General features: G+C 39.7%; 1 protein-coding gene across 1 annotated transcript in view; it reads left to right on the top strand.

Moving 5' to 3' along the window:
• Positions 1 to 3,368: 3,368 nt before the first annotated feature.
• LOC148025095 (uncharacterized) overlaps positions 3,369 to 14,359 on the top strand; it is a 43,117-nt gene continuing 32,126 nt past the window's right edge. The window contains exon 1 of the mRNA XM_087694803.1: positions 3,369 to 3,814. Coding sequence (XP_087550929.1) covers positions 3,503 to 3,814 — 312 coding nt within the window. The 5' untranslated portion in view covers positions 3,369 to 3,502. The remainder of the gene's footprint in view (positions 3,815 to 14,359) is intronic.

The following is a 14,359-nucleotide window of genomic DNA, read 5'->3' as shown; positions in this document are numbered from 1 at the left end:
TTGCATGTACTTGGCCTCGTCCCAACAATGATTATTTTATGCTTAGAAGATAGTGAGAATACTTATGAAAGCTTGAGAAAATTCATATGCCTTTGGGAGTGTTAAAATATCATTTTTTCATTTGTTTTATGCTAGTTTGACATTTGGATAGTTGTTATTTGGCTTTGAGGATACTCCATTTGCAATTTGTTGGTCTATTTTAAGCTTGCTATTAGGAATATCTTACTATTTTTTTGTGTGTAGACATACTTTTGTCGTTATGGCTTATTCATCGAGTTCAATGAATGCATCATTTAAATATTGAAAGGCTTGATGTGATAAACTTTTCATATTGGAAAGAGTAAATGTAGAATGTGTTGGGCTAGAAGAATCACATGGATGTAATGATATTAAGCTTGAGGACATGGATGTAGATGCATGGGAGGAAATGGATGAATTGGCATACTCCACTATTATACTGACATGGATATATGGGAGGATTGGGATGAGCTAGATGTAGATGCATGGGAGGAATTGGGTGAGCTCGCATGCTCCACTATTATGCTAACACCCTGAAAGTCTATGTATTTAAATGTGAAAGATGTGATAGGTACATATGGTATATGGAAAAAGCTTGGTAACTTGTATGAAAAAGAAAGTACATCTTTGCAAGTTTATTGGTTGAAAGAACTCATTGATCTCCGCATGGAGGAGAGGGCTTCGATGTCTAACCACCTCAATGAGTTTAACACTATTTTCGTGAGAGAGACAAGTCAAGAAGCATGTCATGCAACAAAAAGGCTGTAGGATGTTTCTTTTATAATAAGAAGGGATATATTAAAAAGGACTACTACAAGTGGAAGAACAAGCACAAGGGAAAAAGGTAAACATGGATGATGGCAAAAGGGAAGAGAAAAGCAAGGAGAATATAGAGGAGATAAAAGCACATAGTAGTGATGATGGTGATGTTTTGTATGTAACCTCTTTGGGTGAAGCATTCTTGGTTGTCATGGATAATGGTATGTCTCAAAATTGGATTTTGGATTTTGGAGCATTGTTTCATATTACTCTACATAGAGAGTGGTTCTCTAGTTATGATGATGGAAAGAGAGGATGTGTTTGCCTTGGAAATAACTATGCATGTGACATTCTTAATATTGGGGATATACACTTGTAATTGCCAAATGGTTCTTCTTTTGTCTTGAGAAATGTATGTTATATTCCAAACTTTACAAAAAGTTTGATTAGTACATGACAAGTTGATGATTGTGGTTATAGAGTGATCATTGGTGATCATGCATGGAAGATTTGCCAGGGCTTCTTACCGTGGCCAAAGAACCAAAACCTAGTACTTTGTATCCTTTGCATGTTTTTAGGATTAAAGATCATGTTGTAGGTGTTACTAAACAACCATCTATTTCTTTATGGCATTGCCGTTTAGGTCATATGTTAGTCACTAGAATGAAAGCATTGTGCCATTTGAACTATCTTCCTTATCTAAAATTTTTTGACATTTGTTTCTTGGAGCATTGTCTCTTTGGAAAGCAAACTAAAGTATTGCATTAGAGAGGTAGTGGGAGTAGAAGATTAGAATGTATTGATCTGGTTCATAGTGATTTGTGTGGGCTAACACTTGTGGTTTTAAAAAGCTCTTGGCATTTGCAATGAATTAATTAGGCAAGAAGCTTAAGTGTTTGAAGTTTGATAATGGTGGAGAATACACGTTGCATACCTTTGTGAACTTTTACGTCAATCAATATCAAGAGAGAGTTAACAACTCATGAGAATCCTACCTAAAATGGTGTGGCTAAGAAGATGAACATGGCCATCCAAGAAAGGGTCCTTAGTATGCTCTCTAATGCTTGCCTCACTAATGGATTTTGGGATGAAGCTATAAAGATAGCAATGCATTTGATCAATAAGTTTCCTACCAAGCTATCAGATGGCTTATGGTTTGGCAAGAGACCTAGTTATGATCACTTGATTATTTTTGGTTTTTGAGGCATTTATGCATGTACTTGGGGACAAGCGAAGTTATCTTGATCCTAAGTTCAAGAAATGTATTTCTCTTAGCTATGGAGAGTTAGGTGAAATGAGCTATCTCTTGTGGATTCTTGAATCTAGAAGGGTATACATAGCCATGATGTCATCTTTAATGAGGATAAGATAATTTATTAACATGGTTGAGATCCGCATAGTGGAATTTCGAGAGGATGGGCAGCTAGCATATGAGCAGATTGTACAACCTGTTTCACATGATGCAGGGCTTGGATAGCTTGTTAATGGTGAGAAAGGGAGGAGTGCCATGGGATGATGGACAGCCTCATGTTATATAGGATAGACAAGCGGGTTAGACAAAGACTCTTGTTGAGCCAGTTTTACACATGTGTACGAGGGTTCCTAGATCACCAAATAGATATAATTCATCTCTAGACATTGTCATGGTCATGGATTGTGGTAATCCTTCTTATTATATTGATACTATGACTAGGGATGGCTATCATAAGTGGAAGAGGGCTATGCAATCAAATATGGATTCTTTAAAAAAGAATGTTACCTAGGAGTTAGTTCCTTTGCCTAAGTGCAAATATGCACAGCCATGTAAGTGGACCTATAAGATGAAGGTATCTCCATCCGATGCATTACTATTTGCATTTCTTCTCCTCTCTTAAAACCTTTCTCTTAAACACTAATAGAACATATTTGCACATATTCTCTTCTATTCGCTTAAACCTTGATAACCATTGCATTGTACATTCTTGATTCTTTAAAACTTTAATGTTGTATGAGGATCTTTTCTCTCCAATCTCAATGAAATCTATTTGCATTTCTTCTCTTCCATCGAAATCTTGATAAAAACCTATTTGCATTTCTCCTCTTTTTCTAAAATCTTTGTTAAACCCTAATAGAATATATTTACATGTCTTCTCTTCTCTTAAACATTGATAACTATTAACACCTATATCAATGTACATTTTTGCTTCTCTAAAACATTAATGTTGCACAAGGACCTTCGTTTCTAAATCCTAATCTATAATCTTTATCTTTACTATATATTAATATATATAATTAAGATGTTTGGGGCAGGGTGTCATGTGATGTGTACTCATATGCCCTCAAACCTCTTAATAAAATGTTTTGAGAGGGAGCATGCATTAGCAAAATGTAGGCCTTCATTGTGCCATTTGCACCTGGCCCAACCTCCCCGTCTCGCCACTTGCCCGCTTGTATATTTGGCCACTCTTGCCCTTTGCGTGTGCCCGTGCCCATGCTCTACCACTTTTGTGCTACCTGACCCTCTAGATGTTCTACTCTTAGTACAAAATAGTGGTTTGGTGTCATGCTTGGGATGGCCTAGGCATGGAGTGCCTAGTATCACTCATGTGCATCTCTTTTCTCCTAAAATCTCCTAAAATCTCCCTTAAACCCTGTAGAACGTACTTGCGTGTCTTCTCTTCTGCTAAACCTTAAACCCTGTTGCACAAGGAGCCTCTCTGGCATGCGAAGAAGCTAAGACGACCCAATGGGAAGGATGGCGAGCGCAGCTTCCATGGCGTCGGCCTTCGTCGGGGCGTCGACCTACTTGGCCTTGCAGCAGTATTCTTACGAACCGGCGCACGCCGACGGCTCGCGCGGAGCCGCCTCCTTCCTTTTCCCCTTCCGTTCCTCTCCTTCTCCTCCTCCTCCGGGCACGCAAAACTCTCCCTCCGCGCCTCCTGCAGAGGACGCTAGCCGACACTCTTACGATGAGTCCAAGTCTGGCTTTGATCCTGAGGCCCTCGAGAGAGGTGCTAGGGCCTTGAGAGAAATTAACAATTCACCTCATTCCAAAAGGGTCGGTCTCTCTCTCTCTCTCTCTCTCTCTCTCTTTCTGCCTCCGAGCATTACTTTAGGATGCACTCTCTATCATCAGTTAATGTGAGGTGGTGGCATCTGATAGTTTGATCAGTGACGTACAAAGAAGCTGAATGTTCAGAAGTTCTATGATGTGCAGCTTAATGTCTTTAAGAAGTGCAATATGGTACGGCCATAATGCTCCTTCTACACTGATGTAGGCGAAAAGATGAGCATATAGTCCAGAAAGATGAAAACAAACTTTCATGTTCATGAAAAACGCAAGTGCTTATGCAGTTGGATCAATCGGTGCATTCTCGGACCAAATACGCCATTAGACACTCGAACTTGACACCAAATACACCATTAGACACTCAAACTTGACAGAATAACTCGTTGCTCCCGGCTTAGGTTTTTCTTCATCCAGAATTAGCGCTTGATTTTAAACTAAGCACATGGTAGTTTTCTAGTTGTTTGGATTGAAATACTTGAATGAATGTTCGAGCCAAGGCTTCTAATAAACACTTGCAATATCTATGAATGTTTAGAGTCAAGATCTCCACAATACACATTGATTTTCTTCGTCTCTATCTATGAATGTTTAGAGTCAAGGTCTCCACACTACACATTGATTTTCTTGGTCTCTATCTTTCCTAATTATAATGCAAAAGAGAACATCTTATTATATATTGAAATGGGGAGGCTTTTTTGCCATCTTTTTAAATTGTAAATTCAAAAGTGCAAGTACATAGGTTGTTGCCTAGTGTTTGGGTGAAGATTTTGGGATGATTAATATTTCCATTTATTGCCCCATCTTTTGTGAGATATGAAAACTCATCCAAGGGTGAACAACTACCGAAAAGGAAAATTGCATAGATGATGTTTCGAAAAATCATGTTTAAAGAAGTACAATAAGGCTATTCAATCTTTGGAAGGCAACACTTCCACTCAAATTGATGTCAAAAAGATATCGCACACAAATGGTCTATGATGATTTATATTTGTCATGGCCTAAATTTATATGGGGAATTCATTGTTGAGCTCATGTTATGGGCAATTGCATACATAAGTCTATGCAAAAGTCTTCATATGGGGCCAATTTAAGAACTAGTTCACCAAGGCCAAATTTTGGTGTATGTAGGGTGTCCAACACTATCTAGATGCTTCATGACACTAGATTACCTTATTTCTACTTTTCTTTTGATAGCCAACTTTTGAATGTTTAGATTGTCTAGGCTTTTTGGATATGTGTTCCACCTTGGATTGGTTGCCAAACCTTTCCAAAGTGAGGATGTGCTTGGAACACCCCTTCAAAGAATGGAATTATATTGCGGTTCTAATATATGATAAAGCATGTACTTTCAGGATCTTACTAAGAGCTTCTGTAACATTATTAGTTGCATCCTTAAGATAGTGATATTGCCTCATGGCCTTGAAGTTTGGTTTCCACAAGTTGTGGGACCATGGATCCCGTTGCCCTAACAAGTCAAGAGAGCGAAAAAGGAAGAAGATGCCCTTCACTTTTTATCACCACCAAACATACTGCAACGGACGCTCGAGCAATGCGACGGATGCTCAAGCAAGGGCAACCCTTGGTTGGTTCCATCAGTTTCTAGAAGATTCTAAAACATTCTAGTACATTCTTGAACATTTGAGAAAGTACTAGACAATTCTAAGAAGGTGTATTCTTTGGAAAGTTCTAGAAGAGGCTTGCATTAATGCTTACATCAATATTGCTTATGTCATCACTTTCATATCAATGATGCTTATTTTCCTTAACCTCCTCAAGTCTAGTATAAATAGGGGTCTTGGGTTACAAGCCCTTCAGTCTTGCCAACACTAGTTGTGAGACTCCTGTGAGGTAAGTTCTCTTCTAGTTCTTGTCTTGTTACAGTGTTGTCTTGCATCGAGTCTTGTTTTGTAATCAAGCTGCACTCTTGTAAGCATTCTCTTGTAATCAAGTTTTCTTGTAAGCGAGTATCTTGCAATCAAGTTCTAGTTTAATTTCTCTTTCAAGTTCTTCTCTTGTAAGTTGTGAGAGCAATCTCCTTGCTCTCGAAGAGCACTTGCCTTGCTCATAATAGTTTGGCAAGACTCTCTTACTACGATCTTACCTAGTCTGCTTGGAGTTCGCGATAAAAGGTATTGTCGCTTTTTTACAAAGCATGCAATAGAAAATCCAAGAGCTTCAAGAAAGTAATGCAAAGCTACAAGCAGAGCAACCACAAACTTCGGGCTTAGTTGTGCAAGACCTACAACGACAACTTCAAGAAATTCAAGAGACAAACCTATATCAAGCTAGAGGTCCATCAACTACTACTGGCAATCTTCACGGTCAATATAGGAAAGAACCAAAGGTCAGTCTTCTAGAGAAATTTAATGGCACAAGGTCAAAATTCAGAGGTTTCCTCCAGTAGGTATGATTGTTTAAATATACGCAACCAAATCATTTCCCAAATGATGCTTCTAGGGATGGCCTCGTAGGAACTCTCCTCTTAGGTACATCTCTCTCTTGGTTTGTCCCCTTTCTTGAGAAGGTATCCCCATTGCTATACAATTTTGAGGCCTTTCTACAAGAGTTCTCTGCCACATTTTGGAGAAGTAGACAAAGCAAGAGTTGTTGAAACAAAGATTAGAAATTTATGCCAAGGGTTGAGACTTGCCTCGATCTATGCGTTAGAATTTTGGCAACTCACATGTGATTTAACATGGCATGAAGATTATTTTATTAGTCAATTCCGTTGGGGATTAAAAGATGATGTTAAAGATCTTTTGTTCACCATGCCCAAAGTGCATACACTTAGTGAATTTCTCTCTCAAGCAATTGAATCTGACAACCGCTTGTTTGAGAGAAGATAAGAAAGACGTCGAGGAGCCGCTTTGAATTGATGCATGATGAAGACTTTTGAAGACCCAACTGCCCAAGAAGACCAAGTATCTGAGGTAGAGCCTAGGCAAATTGATATGATGCTGTTTAAGCCATTGATAGCTTAAGGAAAACAAAGGCGATGCATTAATTGATCATGCATGTATTGTAGCTAATCGGGACGCATAGCTAAATATTATCCTAACAGAGGAAGGATGAAAATTCATGGTGTCCATGTGGCTAGACAAAGCTTCAAGAAATCCAAAGGAAGGTCTCCTTCTATTTGTAGATCCAATGTTTAGCTTTATGTTACCTATAAAGGAAGATAGATAGATAGACAAGCTTTGTTAGAATCTAGAGGCATAGTATGCTTTATGGATGAGAAATTTGCAAAGCAACATGGTATACAACTTCTAAGGAAAGCAAAGCCAATATGTGCAATAGTAATTGATGGTCGATCTCGTGCTTCGGGAGATATCAGCCTTCAGGTATGAGACTTGACCCATAAAAGTTACCCTAAGGAGTCTTGTATCACATATAACCTTCAACATCATCCATTGCCTAAATTGTATTGTTGTTAATTGGTTGCCCTAGCTAGAATTATATAACCACGATATCAATTGGAGGTCTAAAAAGGTTGAACGGAGGCTAGTAAAATGAAGAATTCTCGACCAATATACATTGGGGCAAAGATGTTCATGTGGTAAGCAAAGAAGAATCCATGCTTTTTGATTTATGCAATTCCAATGGAGAAGTCAAAGGACCAAAGCTTGGATACACTCCCAACTCAATATGTAGACTTTAAGGATGTGTTTGAAAAGAAGAATGGGGATATGCTACTAGACTATTGAACTTATAATTGTGCAATAGGTTTACAAGAAGGAGCTCAACCTTCTTTCGGCCCCATTTATAAGCTATCCCAAGATGAATTAGCAGAGTTGAGGAAATATATTGATGAGAATCTTGCCAAGGGATTCATATGTCATTCAAAATCTCCAGTGGATGCTCCAATTCTATTCATAAAGAAAAAAAATGAATCCCTTCATATATGTGTAGATTATAGAGGGCTTAATAAGATTACTATCAAGAATCACTACCCTCTTTCCTTGATTCTAGAACTCCTTGAATGACTTGGGAAAGCCAAAGTCTTTACCAAGATAGATCTTCGTGGCACTTACAATCTTGTCAGGATAAAGGAAGGCGATGAATGGAAGACGAGTTTTCATACAAAGTATGGGCATTTTGAATATGTTGTCATGCCATTTGGTCTCATGAATGCTTTGACAGTTTTCCAACATATAATGAATGAGATCTTTTAAGAATACTTGGACGACTTTATTGTGATCTATTTGGATGACATCTTGATTTTTCCCAAGAACCAAGAGGAGCATGAGCATCATGTCAAAATACTCTTACATAAATTGTAGGAAGTAGGCTTGTATGCAAAGTTGGAAAGGTGTTCTTTTCATCAAATTGAAATTGAGTTTTTGGGGAACGCCCCTCCTGAGAAGGGAATTTCTATGGATTCTAAGAAGGTACAAACTATTTTAAAATGGCATTTCAATGCTTTTTGGGATTTTACAAAATTTTATAAAATCCTTATTAAGGATTGCAGTGATTATTTTGCCCCTCATCACCAACCTAACTAGAAAGGACAAGTTTTTATGGGATCAAAAAGTTGAACAAGCTTTTCAAAGATTAAAGTAGCCTTCACATCAACACCCATGCCTATCCATGTAGATCCATTGAAGCCCTTTATCATGGAGACATGCATTGGATTTTGCACTTGGATTTGTTCTATCCCAAATCGGTGATGACAACCGAGTTCATCCAGTAGCTTTCCACTCGAGAAAATTCTTTGCTACAGAAATCAACTATGAAATTCATGATCTAAGAACTTCTAGGTATTGTGGATTGCTTGGAGACTTGGCGATGCCTACTTGAAGGTGCCCCTCATAAGATCACTATCTATATGAATCACGAGTATTTTATGACTTCTCGTGTCTTGAATTGTTGCTAAGCAAGATGGAGTGGTTTCTTATTTAGATTCGACTTTAGTCATTACCTATAGACCTAGCTACCAACAAGGGAAGCCAGATGCTTTATCTTGAAGATTCTACTTAGCACCAAAAGAAGGTGATGAAGCCCATGATCAATAGAATTTAGTAATCTTGAAACTTACGCAACTGAAGTCAAGTCTCTTTAAACTTTAGGGAGTATAAGTGAATCTTTCTGTAGCCAATCACCTACAAAGTGATGGACAAACAGAAAGAATCAATTAAGGCTTGAAGCAATATCTTAGATGCACAATAAACCATCATCAAGACAATTGGTTGGATCTATTATCCCTTGTTGAGTTTGCATACAATAATTCTTCCCATGCCTCCACTCAACTCACACCATTCTTTGCTAATTATGGTCAACACCCAAGGATAGACAAGACAATCGTATAAGATCATAGGAGAAGAATCTAGTTGCTATAGACTTAGCTCAACACCTCTTTGATATTCATAAAGAGTTGCCATCATAGATCAAACAAGCTCAAGAGAAATATAAGAGATGTGCAGATGAGCTTCGCATGCAACTCCCATGATACAAAATTGGAGTTCAAATTTGGCTTTTTAGACCGGATCTACATTCTTTTGGCCCCTCCCGGAAATTGGATTATCAATGACTTGGGCCCTTCAAGATTCTTTGCCAAGTAAATCTAGTCACCTATTGTCTCCAGCTTTCGCTGTCCATGAAAATCCATCATGTATTCCATGTTTTAGTCTTGGAGTGATGTCATACATCCTATATCCTTGGAAGATTACCAAAGCCATCGTCTCCAATCATAATTGAAGATTACCAATGTGAAGATATGCTAGGGTTTGCATTGAGTAAACACAGTATGTATGACCAAGATTGAAACACAAAGACTCAGATAGAGACAAGCAAAACTCAAAACCTAAATGGAAAAACTCAAAACTCAAACATAGAGACAAACACAGAGAGAAGAAACTCTGAAGTGAATGAATGTTGTAAATGAATGTAAGAGTGTATAGAATGCCCAAGGACAAAGCAATGCAGTGTTGGAGAGTGATGTCCATCGGAGATGGATCCCAAGTGTTGTAACCATCAACTGGAGATGAGAGAGTGTTGAATAATGAAGGGCAGTACGTTGGTCACCAAAACACAATAGTTGGAGGCTGAAATTTGGTAAACATAGTAGTGTATCATCAGAGAGGGCTGAAAACTGATCACTCAAGGCAAAAAATAGTCAGACGACGATAGGAGATGTGTTTACTGATATGGAAGGCATGTTGGACAGCAAAAATGCGGGTAGTGCAGCAGTCGCCTGGTGGGAGAGATGGCAACAGCCTGTTGCCTGGCACCAAATGTTGAAAACGCAGGTTAATTAGATGCTATGATCACATAGCAAATGGAGACCTCCAAACAGCAAGGTGATGGCTGAAAACAGGCTGCCTAGGGTTGGATAGTGATGGGATATAGTCGGTGATGGCTGGACAACAGATGATAGGTGGTTGATGGTTGAAATCTACACAGTAGAGTGAGAAACCTGCACAAAAGGATAAGGTTGAATGTGGGCAGTCCGTTTGTTTATAGATGTTGAAAGATGTTGAAGGACCACTAAAACTCTTTCGAACCACGCATCAAATTTGCATTTTTCATTAAATAAGTGTGTTTTGGAGCTATTTAGAAATGCTAATCTGTTGTAAAACATGTTTTAGCTCAACACCCCCTCTTAGACCCAAAGCTAAGCCTAAAAGAAACGATGCGTAGCTCCTATCTCCAGCTCAGGAAGGATTGGTGCAAACTTGCATGTTAGCCCTACACTAAAATATAAAACCTTGCAAAAGAGATTAAAATCTGCAAGCATAGAGGTGAGTAGTGAGATGCTTCAAAAAACAAAATTGAAAATAAAATAAAAGAAACCAAAACTAAGTGCAATGCAATGAGTACGTAAGTATGTAGCGGAAGTCTAAAAAGGGAAAGGTTTAAGTATATGGCCACTATGAGTGGATGCGTAAAGTGCAATAGGTGAGTTACTAGCAGACCAATTAGTCAATCCTTCAAGAGTAGTGAAGGAGATAGGTTGTTGAGACTGTCCCCATGCCACATATCCAGTAGCCATTGGGGTAGATGGAGTTGATGGTATAGCAGCGAGAGGTGTAGCCCCACTGGATTGGCTAGTTGAAGTGGAGGCAGTTGCAATAGTCTGTGGTGGTTTTCTAGGAGGAAGACCTTGGGCCTTGGTATGATACTCCTCGTCCACTTGGCCCGATCTCTGGCAGTGTGTATAAAATCTATTTTTATTAGAAATTTGTTGAAAAAGGGGTTGTGTTTCTTTGGTTTCGTCAGAGGAAGTGGTGTCACCGTTGTTTTGGCTTGCCTTTGCATCTTGTGAGTTTTTGCCACTATTGGTTTTCCCTCTTGAAGAAGAGGCAACCAACCCTTGCCGCTATGAATGGATGTGTGTGGAGGACTTCTTGTGGACTTAATCATGTAGCCTCACGTAACGCAAGAACTGATACCCAAACTTGTAGGTTGGTAATCTAGGTAGTGAGATAATATGCTAGATAAAATGGAAGTATTTATCGGGCAACGTGTTCAAGAAGAACATAACCTGATCGTTGTCTAACTTCGAGGAGCCAATAGTGCAAACTCGGCTAGTAAATGCCGATACTTGACTAACTTGGCTTTCCGATCATCCCCTTCCTTAATGGAAAACTCTTGAAGCTCAAAATGGAGATTGATATGTCGAGTGCGATCTTGTGCCGCATAGTGTTCAGATGCGAGGGGGAAATGCTACAACTAAGAGTGGAATTCAGGAAGCAGGCCTTGCATTAACTCAACATTGGCTGTGGCATTGCGGGCTCTCCATTGATGGATGTGATTATGGTGAGTGTCGGTACCAATGACAAGGTCCCAAAGTCCCTGAGATTCAAGCAGTTGTTGCATGAAGTTCAACCAAGTGGCGAAATTTGACCCATTAAAACGAGTCTTATCCGTGAAGGCATTTTTGGCCTTTGCAACAGGAGTGGTAGTGTTAGGAGATGGAGAAGGTGTGTAATGGGGATAGGGTGGATAGGGAGGTGGAGTGGAGTACACTTGGGAAGTAATCTCAAAGTGCTCACCATGCATACAAGAAGTGTGCATAGCGGATTCAAATGTGGGCAAGGGCGGATTGGGTATGGGCATGGTAACTGCTCTTGTGGAGCCCAAGGTGGAGGGATAGGGACACGGGGAGTAGAGGATGGAAATCCCTGCTTAGGAGTGATCCAAGGGATGTGGGACTACAATCCATAAGCAAAGGATGAATATCCTTATGTTTGAAAGGTCATGTGGGGGATTTGTGAGTGTCTGGGTGTAGTGAGGGGAGTGCCCATCACAACTGTCCCAGAGTGGAAGGATGTGGTAAGGTGGGGGTACGTGGAAGGTACAATGTTAAAGGGTGGCATTTCCCCTAACGATGCACTAGGAGGTGGAGTGAATGGAGGGTAGGTAGATGGTGGAATGGAGAAAGAGAAAGTATTAGGAGCGGAGATGGAAGATCCAATTCCTAGTGTGCTTTGAGTGGAAGTGAGGTGTATAATCCAAGATTTTGGAATGGGGATGTGAGTAGATTAGAATGTGGAGAAGATAGTGGTGGGATGGGAGTGGTTTACTTGCTTAAATGAAACACATGGTAGAGATATACATGATGAAGGGTGTCTGCTTTGAGAGTCTCCTTTATTAAAGTTAATATACTGAAAATCATCTGGATCCTGCACAACAAAAGAAGAAATAAGAGAGGGTTTTGGCTCATATGACTCAAAAGGGCTATACGAACTTGACACAAGGCCTAGCGGAGATAAAGGAGATGGAGTGGAAGGTACAATGTTAAAGGGTGGCATTCTCCCTAACGATTCACCAAGAGGTGGAGTGAATGGAGGGTATGTAGACGGTGGAATGGAGAAAGAGAAAGTATTAGGAGCTGAGATGGAAGATCCAATTCCTAGTGTGCTTTGAGTGGAAGTGAGGTGTATAATCCAAGATTTTGGAATGAGGATGTGAGTAGATTAAAATGTGGAGAAGATAGTGGTGGGATGGGAGGGAGTTGAGAAGTGTGGTTTACTTGCTTAAATGAAACACATGGTAGAGATATACATGATGAAGGGTGTCTGCTTTGAGAGCCTCCTTTATTAAAGTTAATATACGGAAAATCATCTGGATCCTGCACAACAAAAGAAGCGGAGATGGAAGATCCAATTCCTAGTGTGCTTTGAGTGGAAGTGAGGTGTATAATCCAAGATTTTGGAATGAGGATGTGAGTATTAGAATGCGGAGAAGATAGTGGTGGGATGGGAGGGAGTTGAGAAGTGTGGTTTACATGCTTAAATGAAACACATGGTAGAGATATACATGATGAAGGCTGTCTGCTTTGAGAGCCTCCTTTATTAAAGTTAATATACTGAAAATCATCTGGATCTTGCACAACAAAAGAAGAAATAGGAGAGGGTTTTGGCTCATATGACTCAACAGGGTTATACGAACTTGACACAAGGCCTGGCGGAGATAAAGGAGATGGGGTGGAAGGTACAATGTTAAAGGGTGGCATTCCCCCTAACGATGCACCAAGAGGTGGAGTGAATGGAGGGTAGGTAGATGGTGGAATGGAGAAAGAGAAAGTATTAGGAGCGGAGATGGAAGATCCAATTCCTAGTGTGCTTTGAGTGGAAGTGAGGTGTATAATCCAAGATTTTGGAATGAGGATGTGAGTAGATCAGAATGTGGAGAAGATAGTAGTGGGATGGGAGGGAGTTGAGAAGTGTGGTTTACTTGCTTAAATGAAACATATGGTAGAGATATACATGATGAAGGGTGTCTGCTTTGAGAGTCTCCTTTATTAAAGTTAATATATTGAAATCATGTGGATCCTGCACAACAAAAGAAGAAATAAAAGAGGGTTTTGGCTCATATGACTCAAAAGGGTTATACGAACTTGACACAAGGCCTGGCGGAGATAAAGGAGATGGAGTGGAAGGTACAATGTTAAAGGGTGGCATTCCCCCTAACGATACACCAAGAGGTGGATCGAATGGAGGGTAGGTAGATGGTGGAATGGAGAAAGAGAAAGTATTAGGAGCGGAGATGGAAGATCCAATTCCTAGTGTGCTTTGAGTGGAAGTGAAGTGTATAATCCAAGATTTTGGAATGAGGATGTGAGTAGATTAGAATGTGGAGAAGATAGTGGTGGGATGGGAGGGAGTTAAGAAGTGTGGTTTACTTGCTTAAATGAAACACATGGTAGAGGTATACATGATGAAGGGTGTCTGCTTTGAGAGCCTCCTTTATTAAAGTTAATATACTGAAAATCATCTGGATCTTGCACAACAAAAGAAGAAATAGGAGAGGGTTTTGGCTCATATGACTCAAAAGGGTTAATACGAACTTGACACAAGGCCTGGCGGAGATAAAGGAGATGGATCGTTAGACGTGCCAAATGTCATAATCCCTCCAAGATTAGAGAGATGACCAGTCTCACCAATTGGTCTAAATTGAGTAGTAGCACTCTTTGAAGGAGTGTAAACCGAACTGTATGTGATGTACAAGTACTCCTCAAACTCTTCATCTGTAAGATGACAAAATGAGAAGAAGAAGATGGTAAAGGTGAAGGTATATCTACCTTCTCCTTGA

This window comes from Lygodium microphyllum, chromosome 15, assembly GCF_053477565.2.
Source record: "Lygodium microphyllum isolate KBCC chromosome 15, Lygodium_microphyllum_v1.1.10, whole genome shotgun sequence".
Lineage (NCBI taxonomy): Eukaryota > Viridiplantae > Streptophyta > Polypodiopsida > Schizaeales > Lygodiaceae > Lygodium > Lygodium microphyllum.
The sequence above is the reverse complement of the archived record's forward strand: the minus strand, read 5'-3'. Positions and strand labels throughout refer to the sequence as shown.